This window comes from Glycine max, chromosome 11 (genome assembly GCF_000004515.6).
Source record: "Glycine max cultivar Williams 82 chromosome 11, Glycine_max_v4.0, whole genome shotgun sequence".
Taxonomy (NCBI): domain Eukaryota; kingdom Viridiplantae; phylum Streptophyta; class Magnoliopsida; order Fabales; family Fabaceae; genus Glycine; species Glycine max.
The window spans coordinates 7,005,785-7,022,803 of NC_038247.2; the positions used below are offsets into that span (position 1 = coordinate 7,005,785).

The window sequence follows — 17,019 nt, forward strand, 5'->3', positions numbered from 1 at the left end:
ATGATACTTTAACACGATTCCACGCTATGTAGCACTATTAATTTGTCACGGTAACAGCATGGTGAATTTGGGTGTGTAAAACAATTGGGATATTTGCAATCCAATTGTGAGAGGGAGCCAGTGTAAGAATTCACATTCAACCCATTTGAGCTATTATATTAGTAATGCACAAACCATTATCCAAAAAATCAAGAAGATAAGCACCGCCCAAAACTATTACATAACATAACTATCTCTCTCTGTACATACAAATACAATTACAACATAGTAACAGCCAGTGACAGTGTACATAGAATTAATTACCATCTTTCATCCTGTATCCAATTATTTTTCTCTTTTGGCCCAGTGGGACCTTCCTCACCATAAAGTTCCACTGGAAACTTGTTAAATAAGTTCCTCACCGAATATCTAAGCATGCGAGGAAGAGCATTGATTACCTTATCCAACTCAGTTTTTGTATCATAAACAATTTTGGGCCCCCACTCTCTCATAAACTGCAACCATTGAGGCTCAGTGACATCATTTTCAAGATACTCAGCTGCAACAAGCTCATAGTGAACACTAGAATCCACATACAAATTACTGCGAGCAGCATCATTCCTAATGCCAATCCCAAGTTTTGAAGAACCTTGCATATAGGTCCCTGGATGAGGGTAACTTGCATGTCCACATTTTGATGAGTAAACAGTAGCTTTATTGTAACCTTTAATATAATCCAAGTCATAGGCATCAACCCATTCACCACCACTGTGCTGAGAAAAGTATATACTATAGAGTTCTCCACTGAAGTTGCATATACGAAGTGTAAAATGCTCCCAGTCACCAACATGCTCTCCAACCTTGCTCAGAGGAATGCTCTTAATTCCAATTTTCAGAGTGGCTGGTCCATTGAAAGGACAAAACACCCACATTGCAATGTCAGTAAAAGTTCCACCAAGAGCTGGTTTCACATGAACATAAAGCCTTGAACTCTTCAAGTCTCCACGTTTGACAAAATTCTTTCTATCATGATCACTTGGCAAGTCTATCCAAAACTGGCCATCATTTGTTCCTCCACTTGGTAAGTTTGAGCCACTTGCATCAATTCCCTCTCCTTTAGACACACCCTTTTTGTGCAGCATGGCTCCATTGTTGAAAAACCAATCCACAGAAGATGGCAAGTATTTTTCCTGAGGATGAAAAAAAACAGTAGGGCCATAATGCTTAATAAGTGCATGTATTTGTTGCAAATCTGGCATTGCTGGTAGCACAGGATTCAGGTTCTTCAAGCATGCAACAGGTAGTAGCTCTTCTCCCATGGTCCAGCCATTGCTGCAGAAAAAAGTACCAACAGAAACACCTTTCCCTAACATGCCACGGTCACAAGGTCTTAAACTCCATACCTGAAATGAAAACTCTGGAATTCTAGAACCAGCAGCGAGTATTTGGCGGTAAGGTTCACATTTATCGGTGAGGTCAGCACGAACACAACACATTTCATCCAACAAAGGCTTGTCATGTTTGTTAGTAACCAAATAGCCAAGGGCCTTGTAACCTTCAGGAGGTTCAGGTAGCCAAAAGTATACACCTGGAATTTCCATACTTGCTGCATTATGACTCCAAACTAGCTTAAAATCAAGGGGATTCTTCAGAGGAGGTATCGTATCAGCATTTTGAGGAGAGCAAATTTTGGCAACAAGTACAAAACCATGCAAAGGCTTGCCACTGGGTTGACAATAGTGACCAAGGATATGGAAACTTTCTGGTACTCCCACAGGCCTAAAGAATGTAACAGCTTTTTTTGTGTCTAGCATAACACTGCTGCTCGAAATAAACTCAAACCTTGTGACTTTGGAAACTTGTATTTCACCAAGGTTTACAAGGCCAGAAGCAAAACCTTGTCCTGTAATGAAATAAAGATGTATTAGTTCAGAGAGGTAAATTAATGTTCTCTCTCAAGATGTTATGTGGCATTGAGACTGCTATGTTATGCAAGAACAACATTAATTCTCTCTTTTTTTTTCTTCTTGGATCTATATGATACCACACCACCAATCTATCAGGGTATAATTGTTAGTTTCTACTATAAACTTACTGCAAATCATTACCAAAGATGAATTCCTAAAAGAAAGAATTCAGCTTTGATGAATCATAATTTGTAAATCATTCTATTATGGATGTCATTAATTACTGAGTGCACTGCTTTTTTATTTTTTTTTACTGAATATCAAGTTTCATCAAAACGGAAACTTGGCATGGGGAAGGAGGGTGCATAATTGATAATCCGGAAAGGAATGAGAAAGCCAATTCATCAACTCTGCATAGGAAGAGACAAGGGATATTTATTTGCATAAAAAATGAAACAAAGGGAGATGCATATAAAGCCAAAATAATAATAATAATAATAATGCATATTCCTATCATCAAAATTTGTGATATTAGGGAAAAGGCACACATAAAATTCACACCTTGAGGCCATTGAGAGATTGGAGCCGGAAGAGAAAAGGTTTGGACCATTGCATTTGCATTAATTATTCCAACGAAAGCAATTGGAGCCACCTTTCTCCATCAATTGCAGGATCAGAGTTCATTTTACGATTCTTGCATGCTCCGAACAAACGTTGTTGTTCCAAATTAATTAACGGATTTTACGATGCACTCTGCGTTTGTTAGGAATTCTGCTGTGATTAATTAACACCTTTCCTCCCTTTGTTTAAAGATTCGTTAATAATAACGTGCACTACATGGCTATTTTTCACCCACCAAAACAAATTGCATGGTTCTTACAAACAAAAAGGATATCACGTACATGAATATAAAAAAATATGATTTTGAGATAAGCAGATTTCTTCCTCAATGCAATCAGGGAGCAAGTTCAACTTTGGTCAATTTTTATTATGTGTTGGAACTTTATTAAAGTAATGTTTGACATGTAATGGCTATTGAAATATAATGGAATGAGATAGGCAAAGGAAGGAATAAAACAAAATAATAGTTTCCTTGCGTGGATATTTCCGTGGTGGAACGAAAAAAATATTCACCCCATATTCCTAAATTGAACGAAAAAGAAGGGAAAAAATTGATCATTCCGTTATACTTAAAATAGTTTAAACAATAGAATTTAATATGTTCCCTTTTTACTTTGTGCCATTTCATTTTTTCCGTCAATAAGCTATTTGTAATCCTGGTTAAATATAAATGGAAAAAAGTGTAAAACTTTTTCAACCATACATGATGAACATTGCTGCTATTTTTTTGTAATATGTTCCTTCATCTTGATTAACATTGGTGCTAGAAGAGGAAGAAAAATACATGATGAAAGTTCCATAATAGAAGATTAACGAAAAACGAAATACGGAAATTCCAATTAAGAGTGATGAACTCGACAAAATTCAAGGAAGATTAACGAAAAACGAAATACGGAAATTCCAATTAAGAGTGATGAACTAGACAAAATTCAAGCAAACCAACTTGGACGGAATTTCCATAAGAGTCGTACAGATGTAAGACAGTTAGACTTGCACTTACAGGCACCGAGCGATGGTTGAAGCTTTGAGGTGAAGAAGAGAATACGCTGTTATCTTCTTTACTTCACGATTCAGTACCTATGGCAGTACTAGTATCATGCATAAATCAATTGTTATTATCGAGCTTCAATTTCTTTTTTTACGAATGTGTAATTTCACTAATTTGACCAATTTATGTTAGTTTCTTCCCAAATTGGGTCTTAGCTACGGTAAAGGTCGAAAGAGCTATACATGACCCGGCCCAAATCAAACCCATCAACAGTTGGACTGAGAATGCAATTTATGTACTTCCAAAATAAGGTGCGCATTTAATCTCTTGCACACCCGTAAGTTCCTCCCATCTTCACTACTCTTTCAATTAAGATGAATTTTCTTTCTTTGCACTACAATTTCAACATATTAAAAGTTCGACAAGTTCATTGGATTATATTTCTTGGGTGAGCAACAGACCCAAAATGAAACACATTTGGATGGCCCAAGATGTTACCAGTAGATGCATTATGATAAACTTCATTGCCAAAAACCAACCAATATGCAAGGTAGCTACTACCATAGTCAAGGATGCCAAAGTTCATGAACACGTTAGTGAATTTAGAGCACAAATTAAAAGCAGATCTACAGCGAGATACTCAACTTCATGCTACCAATACAAGCATTGCATCCAAGAGATACAATTAGAAACACTGTTCTGTTTTTAAATGCTAAGAATGTCTAGCTCCAATGATTACCAAACCAGGGAATAAAGCACTCTGCAATGACCAAGGTCCACGCCGTCCTCATAGCATTTGGAGCTCCACAAGTGAAAACATCCTAGTCTTTGAGCTCATCAGAGTTTATGCAATTAAAGATGCACAGCAACCATGAAGCTTATGCATTATTAGCATTAGGCTCGGAATTTATTTCTGATGATTTAACGCCTTCAAAAGCTTCCATGTCAATGGTCATGTCATCACCTACATCAGCCTCGGGCATTACTTCGTCATTGTCAGACACCAAAGGCTCAATGCCATTTTGTGCACTATCAGATTGTTGCTGCTGCTGCTGCTTTTCACTTGCCTTCTCTTGGTCATCTGGCTCTTTTTCTGTAGCTTGTGGGTATGGATCAGTGCAGATTGTCAATGTAGAAGTAACTAACAAGTTCTACAGGGAAGAACACCAGACAGACAGATGTCAAGCAATTTGTTTAAATAAACTATCATTAACTTGAGTAGCAATCATAAAATTGAATGATTAACCATTTACTAATACACGATTTTTTACAGTTGTTAATTCTAAAAATAACAAATTTGAGCAGCAGTGCACATGCCAAATTATGAAGCATACCTTTTCAAGAGCTAAAGCAAGCTTTGAAAGATTTGGATAAATGCCTTTTGCATCCAATAGGATCTGTTCAATGTAATATCAGACAAATTAACAATAGATATTCAAATTTACGATATTAGCATGTTAAACTTGATGTATTAATACCGGAATATAATAATGCACAGCAGACAAAGGAAACAGATTTACCTCACAAAGCCTTTGCAACGTGAATGGAGGGCCTTCAATGAAACAAGTGAGTGCTGGAAGCCATAAATAAAAGCATATTAAAATATTTTAGTGGAGCCTATGCAACCCCCAAAAAAATATCAACAAAAATTTAACAGAGCAAATAAATAATAACAGCTTCAAACATTTAAGGAATCTAACCAACAATGTGAAATCAAAATATGCAATGAAAAGAGATGATCTTGTTATTCACGATTCAGATTTGTTCTAGGCTTAAAATTGATTTGGACCTGGGTTCTATGAAATTTGCTATCCAAAAGGATTGCTCTAGCAGTTAAATGGCTATAGCTTTGGGAGACATCATTATAACATCAACCAAATGTTCAATGCAACTAATGCTTAGAAGTTTCTATCAGGATTACTCTTCTAAACCTTTAGTTTCTTTAGGAGTGAATTAATCCCCAGATAAACATGTTGAGTTGTAGACATATTCAAAATTACTAAAGAATTTAACACAAGCTTTTAAATAAATGACATTTTCTGTTAATGTTGAGCATTCTCTGAGAAAATTCTGTTAAAACAAAAATGTTCTATGTAAGGAGCAAAAAAAAGCCTTACCATGAATCGTTTTTGTACATTAACTTATCAGTGTAGATATGCATAATTACATATGCAGAAATATATATACGCACACTTGTAGTTATGGCCAATATTTTGAGAACTAGACCGCACCAACTGGTCAGTCCAGTTCGTCCATGAACTGGTCTGGTCGAGAATAAAAAAATTAGTAACAGAGAACAGATAAACTGGTCAAACTGTATGAATTGACCACAGTTTGACAAGTTGAACCAGTTCAAAGCTTATTTCCATAAAATGCATCAAAATGGAGGAGTGAGACATCAACAACTAGACCATTGGTTCTGAGTTTAACAATCTTAGATTATACCTATTCTTAACTATATTTGTTTGTTCTGTTTGATGCTGGAATATCTCTTATGACTTATATTCCCAAATTATTTCATCAACAATCTTAGAGGTAATTTTGATGTTTAAACAATATTTTCATATGTTAATAGAATAATATTGATATAATTTTTAATATAGAAATAGCAAAACTAAATTCTCCCAATTAATGATACTCATAAAAATAGCAATATTTCTAGTTCACAGTTAGACACATTGAACCAAGACAGTCTCTTTATTGGTTCGATGAATATTTGGACTTTAGAACCTTGGTTATGGAAGTATTGTTAGGATACCTTCATCCAATTTGTTGACCAACTCAATGTAGGATTCACCCAATGATGCATACTGCTGCTCACTTGTCATTTTTGCCTCAGGATACTCTGACAGTACCTGTATAACAATTTTAAATATGGTGAAAAAGAAAGAAGATTATATGAATAATATGATTTCAATAAGCAATTGCATGACCTGAGACAAAAATATAAAAAACTTACATGCTAGCATACCTCTAAGAACCAACAAAAAATACATAAGAATGCATGCTAGCATACCTCCCCATACCTGCTTTAGCTGAAACGATAGCATACTCTTCAACTTATCCCAGTCATGCCTGTCATTAAAAAATTTCACCATGTTAGCCCTTGAATATACAGATCCATGTTCAAGTCAACTATCATTAACTTTGGCCATAGTAATGAATCCCAGAAAACCATGCAGCACAACCAACCCCAAGAAGCACTGCAGGGTGCAGTGGATATAGAGAGGTGGCTGCTGTAGTGCTATACCAAAGATAGCAAATAAAATTCAACAAATTTATGATACACAAGTATGAAACTATGAATGCTCAAAAATCAAGAAGTTTATAGAATACAAAAAGACGATGACTAGACAATTAAATCAAATCACAAGAAATGAACAGAAGAGGAGGGACAGGTAACACAAGAACCTGCCCAGTAAATCACTGGGTCGTCAGGATTTGGTTTATAGATGTAATAAAAGGAGGGACATGTGAAACAGAGGTTCAAACAGAAAAGGAATGTGGAAAACAGATGTTTCTATATGCCAAACAGAGGAAGGCTGCAAGAAAAGGTCCAGTCCAGGATTGGCCAGAAAACACATCAATACATCAGCTTCCAGAAGTTTTAAAGAGGTGGGGTGCTGAGGTTTTTTCCTGAAGGAATAAGGGTTTATAACCATGAAAACCCTCTGATGCAAAAAAAGGTTGAGAATTCCATAACAAATGAATGGGAAAACCAAAACGTGTTTTAAAAAAAAAAAAATCACACCTGTTCACTGGAGCAGCCAGGATGGCTGCAATTCCAGTTGTGATTTGCTGCTGAGACAGCTGCAATCTCAACACCCTATAGAGGCCTAATAAGCCTGTGACCACACTATAGTGCTGCGATTCAGCACAACTAAGTAGTAAGTACTTTGCATTTGCTAGCTACAATCTAGGCCCAACGAAACAACCAAAGAATTAATTAAACCATCCTTAATTTCTAAGTGTTGCCACATCATCAAAGTGATTATGGTGTTAATAACAAATGAAAATGCCAAAAAAAAGTAGCAAATTAGTATCACACTTAGGGTTTTCTAAAGAGCATCTTAATCTTTTGTATTTACTGCAAATGTCATGCCTGAGTAATAATTTATACTAAAATTTAAAGCAAAATAGTAAAATAATTCACTGTTGTCTTCTTCCATTTGCTTTCAAGGCACCTTTGGCCTCAAAGTGCTCAAAGTTAAAAACCCCATCAAGTGCGCACACCCTTGTCTTGGACTAAAATCACAACCAGAGACAGACATTCCTTGTAGTATCTACTAGCATGTTTCTTACATGCGTCTGAACAGAATCTACAGTTTATAGCTTCTGCATTATTTCCAAATTCAAAAAGATATCATCCCTATACACGCATTCATGATACATAATAATATAATAAATCCAATCCAAACAATATGAAAACCAACAACACACTACCAAGTCCCAAGCAGATACAGTTAAATACTTAAATCTGTCAACGGGGAAAAATATAGAAAAACACCATCCCTAACTATCACATCAAATCAACAAAAAGCCTAATAAGAACAATAAGTCATACATACCAGAACCTCCCCGTAGATGCAACAACTTGTAGAATCTGCACAACTTCTTCAGTACTCAAAATATCTTGCTTTTGCTCAGCGTCTCTACAAAAAACGCAAAAATCATCGAATTAATTAGCTATATCATCAGTAGTGATTTCGCAAACATGAAATGAGTGAAACCGCAATCACCTGTGGTCGGACGCATCATCACTGTGAGCTTCATTTGAAGTAACCGGCGGCGGTTGCTGTAAATCTTCATGCGATTGCGTCTCCATGAAATGAAACTACATTATTAAATCAAATCGCGAAAATGAAATGGTGAATTAATTCCCTTGCCGAACTTTGAAGAAAGTGTATCGGTATTTGATATACATACATACCTATAGTAATAGTATAGCTTGACTGGTTTGGAAAATGCAAACCGGCGTCGTGTAGTGTAGTTGAGAGTGTTGCAGCCTCCGTCGCCGACAGCGGAGGAACTGCGTCGGGGTGTGGTGTTTGTTTGGTGTATGTGTGTGTATGCGCTCGTTGGGCTTTGCGTATTTGTATTGGTCCAATGGGCCTTCTTTATAAGTAACGAACGAGGAGACTATTCACTTCCCGCTTTTTTTTTTTCACCCCCTCCCTCCATTTTTCTTTTGGTTTTTTATATTCCTAAACTACCCTCTGTCTGCTCTTCCCCCTTCCTCTTTAGAAATCTTCTTTCTTCCCTATCACCCTCACTCTCCTCACACCCCCACCCCATCCTCTTCCCTCTGATGCATCACCCTTACTGAGTTTCACATTTTATACTGGCACTATTCATTGTTCATGCTCCTCCTCCTCTTCACCCACATTGTTATGGTCGGTCTGTCGGTATTAACCATGTATGCACTTCTGTTACACATAATCATGACTTCGGTTAATCTTGTCTACTGCATTTAGGGACTTTTTGAAATTATATAAATGATTTTTTTTTCCAATTTTAGAGACTAAAAACACAATTAAGTTTTTTTTTCTAAAAAAAATGTGCACTGGAATGTCATAACTCAAATTGCACTGGTCTTGAACTTCAAACATGACAATTGATATTGAGAAGTATCTTAGAATCCCTTGTCGCATAAAAAGGTTGACAAACTCAGTTTCTATAATGTCATAATATTTTAATGGTGGAGAAGTTGTCTTTCAAGATCAGATCTTCTTTCTTATGTTAAGCAATGATCTAATTAATTGAATGCCTAGCACGATGTGATTAGTCGGTTAGAAAACACATATCTTTTATGTAAATAGCTAAATTCGTTTATGCAAGTGTAAGATGTTGACAAATTGATTATTTGAAGAAGAGAAATTTAAATTTAGTTTATGAATATGTAAAAAGTGTGACAAATTAGTTTAGCATATATTTTAATAACAATCTAGTCCTTAAATTATGCAACTTAATGTCAAATTAATTTTCAAAAAATATAATATTATCAAATTGGTGCTTGAATATTACAACTTAATAACAAAATAATTGTAAAAAAATTTAACGACAAAATTAATTTGTTATATTTTTTACATATTTAAAACTAAATTTGTATTTTTAATTTTTGAGTGATCAATTTATTACCGAATCACACTTTTAACATAAATTTAATTATTTACCCATCTTTTATTTGAGGAGATTCTAATGGCAAGAGAATTATACATACTAAAGCCTACTTGAAGTTTGTCAACCAAAAAGTTCGCAAGAGGGGTTAAGATTTAAAATATGCTAGACATATATGATTCAACTATAAAAACAAAGATTAAATTACTCGGTTGATCTCTATAGTTTCATCATTCTTACATTTTTAGTCCCTATCATTTACATTTTAATTCTCTTTTAATTCTTATAGTTTTAAAAGTTGTATTTTTAATCCCTATAGTTTCATGCTTCTTACTTTTTAATTCCTATAAGAAACTTTTTTAGTAAATCATAAAATTATATATAAGAAACTTTCTTTTTTTACTGATATAAGAAATCACATATTAGTAAATCATATAATATAAGAAACTTTTTTAACACTTTTTAGTGATATATATATATATATATATAGACCTTAAAAAGCTTTCTTGGTTTTGTGTTGGCCTTGAAGACCTTGGCAAAGCAAGTTATGTTTGTAAATTGGCAAAAGCAAGTTCAATTTTAAATAGTGTAATATATGCTAAAAATAATAATAACAATTAGCTCAATCGTTAATACATTAGTTATATGGTTTAGTGATACAATCAAATAAAAAAAAAAACATATAGTAGTATCAAAACGTAATTCGGATTTGGTATTAACTGTAGCATGGCATCCCCGTCTCAGTAATTCCATTCAGGGAAAAAAATTATAAGATGCATTTCAAGGATCCAAAAACACAACTGAAATTGATGCATCGGGGAAAAAATTTATAAAAACGATGAGTTTCTTGCGACAAGTATTACAATAAAAATTTGCAAAGTAACTGAAGACAAAAAATATAGGGGTTTGGACCTTACACCTACATCCAGTAAACAACCAAAAGATTTATTTAGAGTGCCAAATTTCCAAGTTTATTCCATAACTATTCATTCAGCCATCAATCTGATTCTGTGGCAATACCTGCAGTGCAGTCCTTTTCTTCTCCACATCCTGCACATGTTGACAGTGAAAAATGTTACAAAGAAATAAAAACATAATAAATAGCTAGTGATAGAAAGTTTCTAAGAAATCAAATCAAACTAAAAAATACAGTGGTAATTGGGGAGCGGAATCGGCCTAACCTTGACATCATTAGTCTTGGATTTTGGTTTTTCATTTAGCGTTAACTGCCTCAGCATCCTCTTCAGCTCCCCAAGACTCTTATTATTTAGATCGTCAGAGGTCACGTTTTCCTTCATCATTTTAGTGTTGTGCACATCTACCTTCAACTGCTCCTGGATTGAATTTTCTGTGATAGAATCCATAGAGAGACGAGGTTCCTCCTTGTTTGTAATGGCATTATCTTCTGAAACAACATCACCATCCACCATTGTGTTGGACTTGCAACTCAGCTCAACATCTAAAGGACAGGAAACTATGTAATTTCCAATAGATTCAACTGAAACCTGCTGATGAACAAGAGGGATTCGAGGACTAGAAAATGCATCACCAGCTTCCAACATAACATCCTCTCCAGCTACAGGTTCCTCAGATTCTTCAGCTTCCAAGTTTTCCGAAGTATTCTCCTCTGCTTCTACATCTGGCAATGAAGATTCAGTGCAGACCTCGATAGCAGCAGAATGAGAAATTGACTCGAGCTCAACAAAACCCCCTTCAGAACCTGTCATAGAGTCACGTTCATCAGCAGATTTTTCATCATCATTAAAAGGATGCTGGTAATCTTCATGTGCCATGTTGCCATCAGCCAGATTCAAATTTTCAGTTTCACTGTTCATATCTTGGTTGTCATCACCCTTATTGATGCCTTGATCATCATCAGTGTTGCACTCAACAAATTCCTTTAGAGCATCATTAACAGGTGACATAGGAAGGGTGCCAGCAACATCTTGATCAAAAACATCATCAGCCACCACAACAGTATCTTGGTGGGCAACCTCCATAGGAGCATCTTGAGATCAATAAAGATCAGTTAGATGTACTGTATCATCAATATGCAATTAACCTTAATTAACAACTGATATAAAGAGGAAAAACAAACCTGCATCATCAGATTTGTCACATGTGTCGATACTTCCTTCCAGTTTCAAATTTGAATCATATGGTTCATCCTCTTCTCGTGGCTCATTGTTCTTGTCTTCTTTAACATCACCCTCGTAGCTGACTTTATCATCCACAATGCACTCAGATTGCATAGGAAGCGAGGCAGCAACCTTTTGATGAGTAACATCCTCTGAAACGTCATCAGGTACCACAACAGTCACAGCAGCAATATCTTGGCCGATAGTAACCTCCGGAAAAGCATCTTCGGATGCCTCCAAAGGAAAATTATTTTGAGTTTCCAGCTCAGAAGAATCATAGGATTCCTCAAGTACAGGTAAGGACTCAGATCCTGCAAAGTGATCAATATCTTACTCAAATCACTTTACTGAAGCACATCATCAACAATGTACAAGAACTAACCACAGTCAACAATAAACGACTATTAGAAGAAGGAAAAACAAACCTGCTTCATCCGAAGCATTTGGTTCAGCCTCCAACTCCAAGCAATTAACTTTCTCCGATCCAGCTTCATTAGGACCATGTGGCTCAACCAGCATATCTATTTCTGTCACAGAAACTAATTTCACATCTGAATCTAAATCACGTGATTGGCATTCATATTCAGTGTTTTTCTCAAGAGAGCAAACTTCCAACTCCCGAGTATCCCCCGAAACCACAGTTGATTCCATCTGCAAACTATCCCCTGCATCATGCACCCAAATAATTTAGTTGATTAAAAACAAATACCACACAAAAATAAAAAACAACACAAATAAATTCATAAAAGAGAGATTCAATCCAACGTACCCTTTTCATTACCAGACGAGTCTTCTTCTAGTTGGTGAGAGACATTACTCGAATCTTGAGAAACATCACCATCAATCTTGACAAGTCCAGTAGTGTCTTCAGTGTCGAGCAAGCTCATCTTAGACAAGTCCTTCTCCAACAATCTAACGGATCTCCTCGTGTTATACACTGAAGTACCATGGGCACCGGGGGTCTCAATCTTGGTGGTGCAAACTGAACGGCTAGTAGCTCTTCTCCTACTCACGGGAGCTACTGCAGCAGGTGTTTTAGGGTTTCCTTGAACACCAGCATCTTCTTCTACCATCTCAACTTCTTTCTTTCTGCGAGTAGAAACCGCAGTAGCCCTTCTCCTACTGGCAGCAGGAGTGATTGGTGGGGCATTGGCATCCTTGTTCTCCTGCTCAACTACTTCTTCTGCAACTCTAACCCGCCGGGTCGAGGTCTTCACCTTCAAACCTTCTGCTTCTTCTATCGCTGCTTTCCTTTGAGTTGAGGTTCTGACAACCGTACGGTGATTAACACTTGGGGTTCCAACATCACCCTCACTTGGATTAAAAAAATCATCCAATCCTTCAACCTGAAAATGAATCAATTAAAGGAAAATGAAACCCTAATTTAAATAAAATATGATGAAAACATATTTCAAACTTCCAATCCTCGTAATTAATTTCAAACAAGAATCTCGATCTTTCTTGATCATACGGAACGCAAAATTAATACAAGTGGCAATAATCGATGTTTCATATGCAAGATCCCAGTGACGGAAAAACAAAAGAAAAGAATACAATAATGAAAGATTTACTTGGTTGAGAGCAGCGAGAGCGTCAGCCATGGCAACGTTGGTGATGTTAGCGGGAATCTTGTTCTTCTTGCAGAGGGCCTGGAGCTGCTTCCTTGAGAGGGTGTGGAAATCCATTGTTGAGAGAAGAACGAAAGAAAGACACAACACAAAACAAGGTGTTTTGGGTGCGGCGATAGAGTGAGTGAAGAGCGTGGGAATAGGTTGGGGGTATTTATATGTACTGTGTGTAGGTTGATCGGACCCCACGTTAGAGAATATGACCGTTAGAGCCTCCTTTTGAATTTTGAATTTTGAATTTTTGGACCTGGGCCTGAGCCTGGGCCTGCGTATGAGTTTAATTGGTGTAAGTTGATCACCGTCAGATTTTAATTTAATTACACTCTTTTTGGTAAATTCCCTTTGTTCAAAAGATATTCACGCAATCAATCAATTTAATACAGATGCAGCTATAATTAAAATTTCCACATTGAAACCAAAAAACATAAAAAAAAAACTATAATTGACACGTCAAAATCAGCAGCCTGCTCTAATTTTCAAAGATAATAATAATAGTGTGAAATTTTTACATAATAATAGTGTCAAAAACTGATATAATTAATTTTTTAAAGAAATGAAAATAACTTTAAATCATAATTTAAATTATTTATTGTAAATAAAAATTATTTATATATTGAAAGATATTTGCTTATTATAACTTTCAATTACACGTCAACAAAAATTAATTATAAAATAAATGTATATAAAAAATATTTATTTATTATAAATTTTAATATATTAAAAAGACTTCTCAAAAAATGTTATACAAAAAAAAACCATCTTTTGCAATAATAGTTTTATATTTAATATTTAAAAAGTCAAGTAACTTACTACCTTCTATAAAAAAAAAATCGTACTTATATTCTTATTTAATTATGACTTACAATCAATAATAGGATTAGTTATTTATATTTAATTCAAAGTTCAAACAGAAAAGCTTATATTTTGTCCGAGATATATTATTCTTATAACAAATTTTTTGATATTTTTAATAATTTTTCTCTTTCTTGTTAGAGAAAATAGGTTATAAATTATTAATTAACTTTTACACTAATCACTTTAAAAGTTATATCAACTATGATTTTTCATAAGTTAACATTATAAAATTATTTTACATGTATAAGACCATTAAATTCATTTTTTTAAGGATCAATAAAATCAAACTCGTCTTTTTTTATATGTACATAAAAAGATAGAATGAAAATATATTTGTACATCAATTTTATACAATTTTCTTTTATAAATTAGAAAAAATAAAGACAAGAAAAGTGAGAATATTATATAAAAAGGTTAAATGGGCATGCACGAATGGTACAAAATAATTTTATATTATTATTTAGTCATAAATTGTTGTTAATATAACATTTCAAATAATTATTATAAAAGTTAATAATCTTACCTTACATGATGAATTGTGATTGAATAACAGTCTAAAATTTATCTTTTACACGGTGTGTATACTTTTTTCTTTTTGTAATTTATAAAAGAAAATTGTTAAAAATTGATATATATATATATATATAAAAGAAGTCCATCTATAGGTTAGGTGGCGAGATTCATTGATTTATTTATTATTAAAAAGAAGCAATCTTGATGAGATTTTACACTTATTATGAAGGGTGTAAAGGGGTGGATTGACTTGGTGACCCAATCAACTCCAATTAGATTAAAACGAAAAAAATAAATTAGATTAGCTCGAATTTTAAAATTAAAAATTAATTATACTGAATTTTTTTAAAAAATAATTATATGATTTGGGCATTAAATTTTAGCATGTAAAATCCGAATCACCCTAAACCCATATAATTTATAAATTTTTATTTTTTATGTTTGTAATTCTACAGTTTTGTATTATTTATTTCTATAATTTTTAATTTTAGTATTATCCATTAGTTTTCTTTCATTTTATTATGATTTATTATTTTTCTATTTATTTTATCAGATGATCCGACCTAAATCAACTCAAATGTGAACATATTCATTATTTTTGGTTGTCTTTTTTTTTTTTTCAAACCAATTAAGGTTGATCAATTGAAATTTATATATAACTAAACTTAAGCCAACTTGACCCATCCACTCTTATGTAAAATAGGCTTCATTTATTTTAATAGGAGGATTTGTCCATTTGGAAATTTGTTTGTTGTAAACTAATTTACTACACAATTAGAGGATACCAAAGTATTTATGAGATAAGTGTGGATGATTTATTTCTATTCAATTCAAAAATTTAATGGAGATCATTTTTTTAACTTGAACCTGACCCAACAACATATGAGACAAGATGATTCAATTCGATGTATTAGTGTATTATATATTAATCTTAATCTTATATATAATTAAATCATAAAATTAAATAAATATATAATAAGATATGTTATATATAATTTTTTTGTATTCTAATTTTGAATCAGTTTGTTTAAAATTAAAAAAGACTTTCTAAAAAAATGCTTTAAGAAGATGAAATCATTTACTTCTTAAAAAAACATAAAACGTTTTCATTAAAAAAATACTTACTTTATTAAAAAAAAACTTTATAGAAACACATACAAATGGGCTTTTCATATTTTATATTATCCTAGGGTTGAATTTTCTGAAAAGTGTTAATTTTTGTCTACTCGAAATTTTGAGTATAATACATCCATACTTTTAAACACCTAATCAATATTTATAATTTTTCTCTAACTTTCTATTCAATCATATCATAATATCTATTTTATTTATATTTTTATTTATTTTCTCTTTCTCTCACTATGCATATAATAATATAAGTTTAACTGTGTTTTAATTCCTTTAAATTTAAGTAATTATTTTTTTAGTTCTTAAAAAATATTTTTATTAGTCTCTTAAATCTTCAAAAAGTTATTTTTAGCTTTTTATTCACTGTGTTTACCGTTTCACACTTTGTAGTGCTTTTTAACCACCATTTTTTTTTTATTTTCTTACAAAAATTTTGGCAATTTAGACTACCAAAATATTATACTCATATGGTATGTTCATCATTATTTGACATATTTTAGTGATTTTAAAGAAGAAAAATAAAAATATAAACATTAAATTGTTGTGATTTTTTACATATGTTGTTAACTTTAGACGGTCACAAAATATTTTTAAGAAATTACATTAAAAAAACATTTTTGGCGATGTAAGATTGTAATAAATTGTGACACCATTAAAATAAAATAAAAATAGTTTTTCAAAAATTTAAAATACTAGTAAAAATAAATTTTATTTTGAAAAACTAAAAAATTAATTACCCAAATTTTAAAAACTAAAAACACGTATTTAAACCTATATATATATATGAATATTTATCCCAAAGTGTTCTTGCATAGTAATTTCCTCACAAATGCATTAGAGAATGCCTACTTGCATGAGAATCCCCGATAGATGGTGGGATAAGAGGATGACCAAGAACACTTTGGTAGCACATTTGACATTGTCCCGGGAGGAAGATTTCTTCATCTTCTTCAGCTTTGATTCATATTGCAAGTTTCGGAAAATCGTTAAGAATGAATTCGAAGAGAGTGGACAATAGTCATGTGAAAACGAGAGTCACGTTGTTTCCACTCAGTCTAAGCAGGATTCACCTTATTATTATCATTTCTATGATCATTTTCTTTCAGATAGCCGGAAGGCACAGACGGATTAATAAGAAATTCTTG

The 17,019-nt window shown here is 33.4% G+C and overlaps 3 protein-coding genes across 4 annotated transcripts; all 3 read right to left on the reverse strand.

The window, feature by feature from the left end:
* Positions 1-240: 240 nt before the first annotated feature.
* On the reverse strand, positions 241-4,081 carry LOC100793026 (uncharacterized). Its single transcript, XM_041006785.1, has 2 exons — positions 3,994-4,081; positions 241-1,933 (listed from the first exon to the last, which is right to left on the reverse strand). Exons 1-2 carry the CDS (start codon positions 4,079-4,081, stop codon positions 300-302), a joined length of 1,722 nt encoding a protein of 573 aa, XP_040862719.1. The 3' UTR covers positions 241-299.
* LOC100803269 (serine/threonine-protein phosphatase 4 regulatory subunit 2-like) lies at positions 3,993-8,560 on the reverse strand. The gene is given in 8 exon segments (NM_001254394.2): positions 3,993-4,646; positions 4,830-4,892; positions 5,016-5,068; positions 6,254-6,350; positions 6,522-6,570; positions 8,064-8,147; positions 8,235-8,329; positions 8,426-8,560. Coding segments are annotated over 7 exon segments (705 nt in total). The 5' UTR covers positions 8,321-8,329; positions 8,426-8,560; the 3' UTR covers positions 3,993-4,373.
* A 192-nt stretch (positions 8,561-8,752) lies between these two features.
* LOC100793550 (uncharacterized protein YFR016C) lies at positions 8,753-13,519 on the reverse strand. Of its 2 annotated transcripts, XM_041006657.1 has the most exons (7): positions 13,322-13,519; positions 12,520-13,096; positions 12,176-12,415; positions 11,711-12,061; positions 10,794-11,620; positions 10,633-10,662; positions 8,753-8,921 (listed from the first exon to the last, which is right to left on the reverse strand). In XM_041006657.1, the coding sequence occupies exons 1-7, from the start codon at positions 13,433-13,435 to the stop codon at positions 8,904-8,906; spliced, it is 2,157 nt and encodes a 718-aa protein (XP_040862591.1). In that variant the 5' UTR covers positions 13,436-13,519; the 3' UTR covers positions 8,753-8,903. The 2 variants fall into 2 exon arrangements, with proteins under 2 accessions (XP_040862591.1, XP_003538933.1); XM_003538885.5 differs by lacking the exon at positions 8,753-8,921 and having other exon boundaries at positions 10,419-10,662.
* Between the last annotated feature and the right edge of the window lie 3,500 nt (positions 13,520-17,019).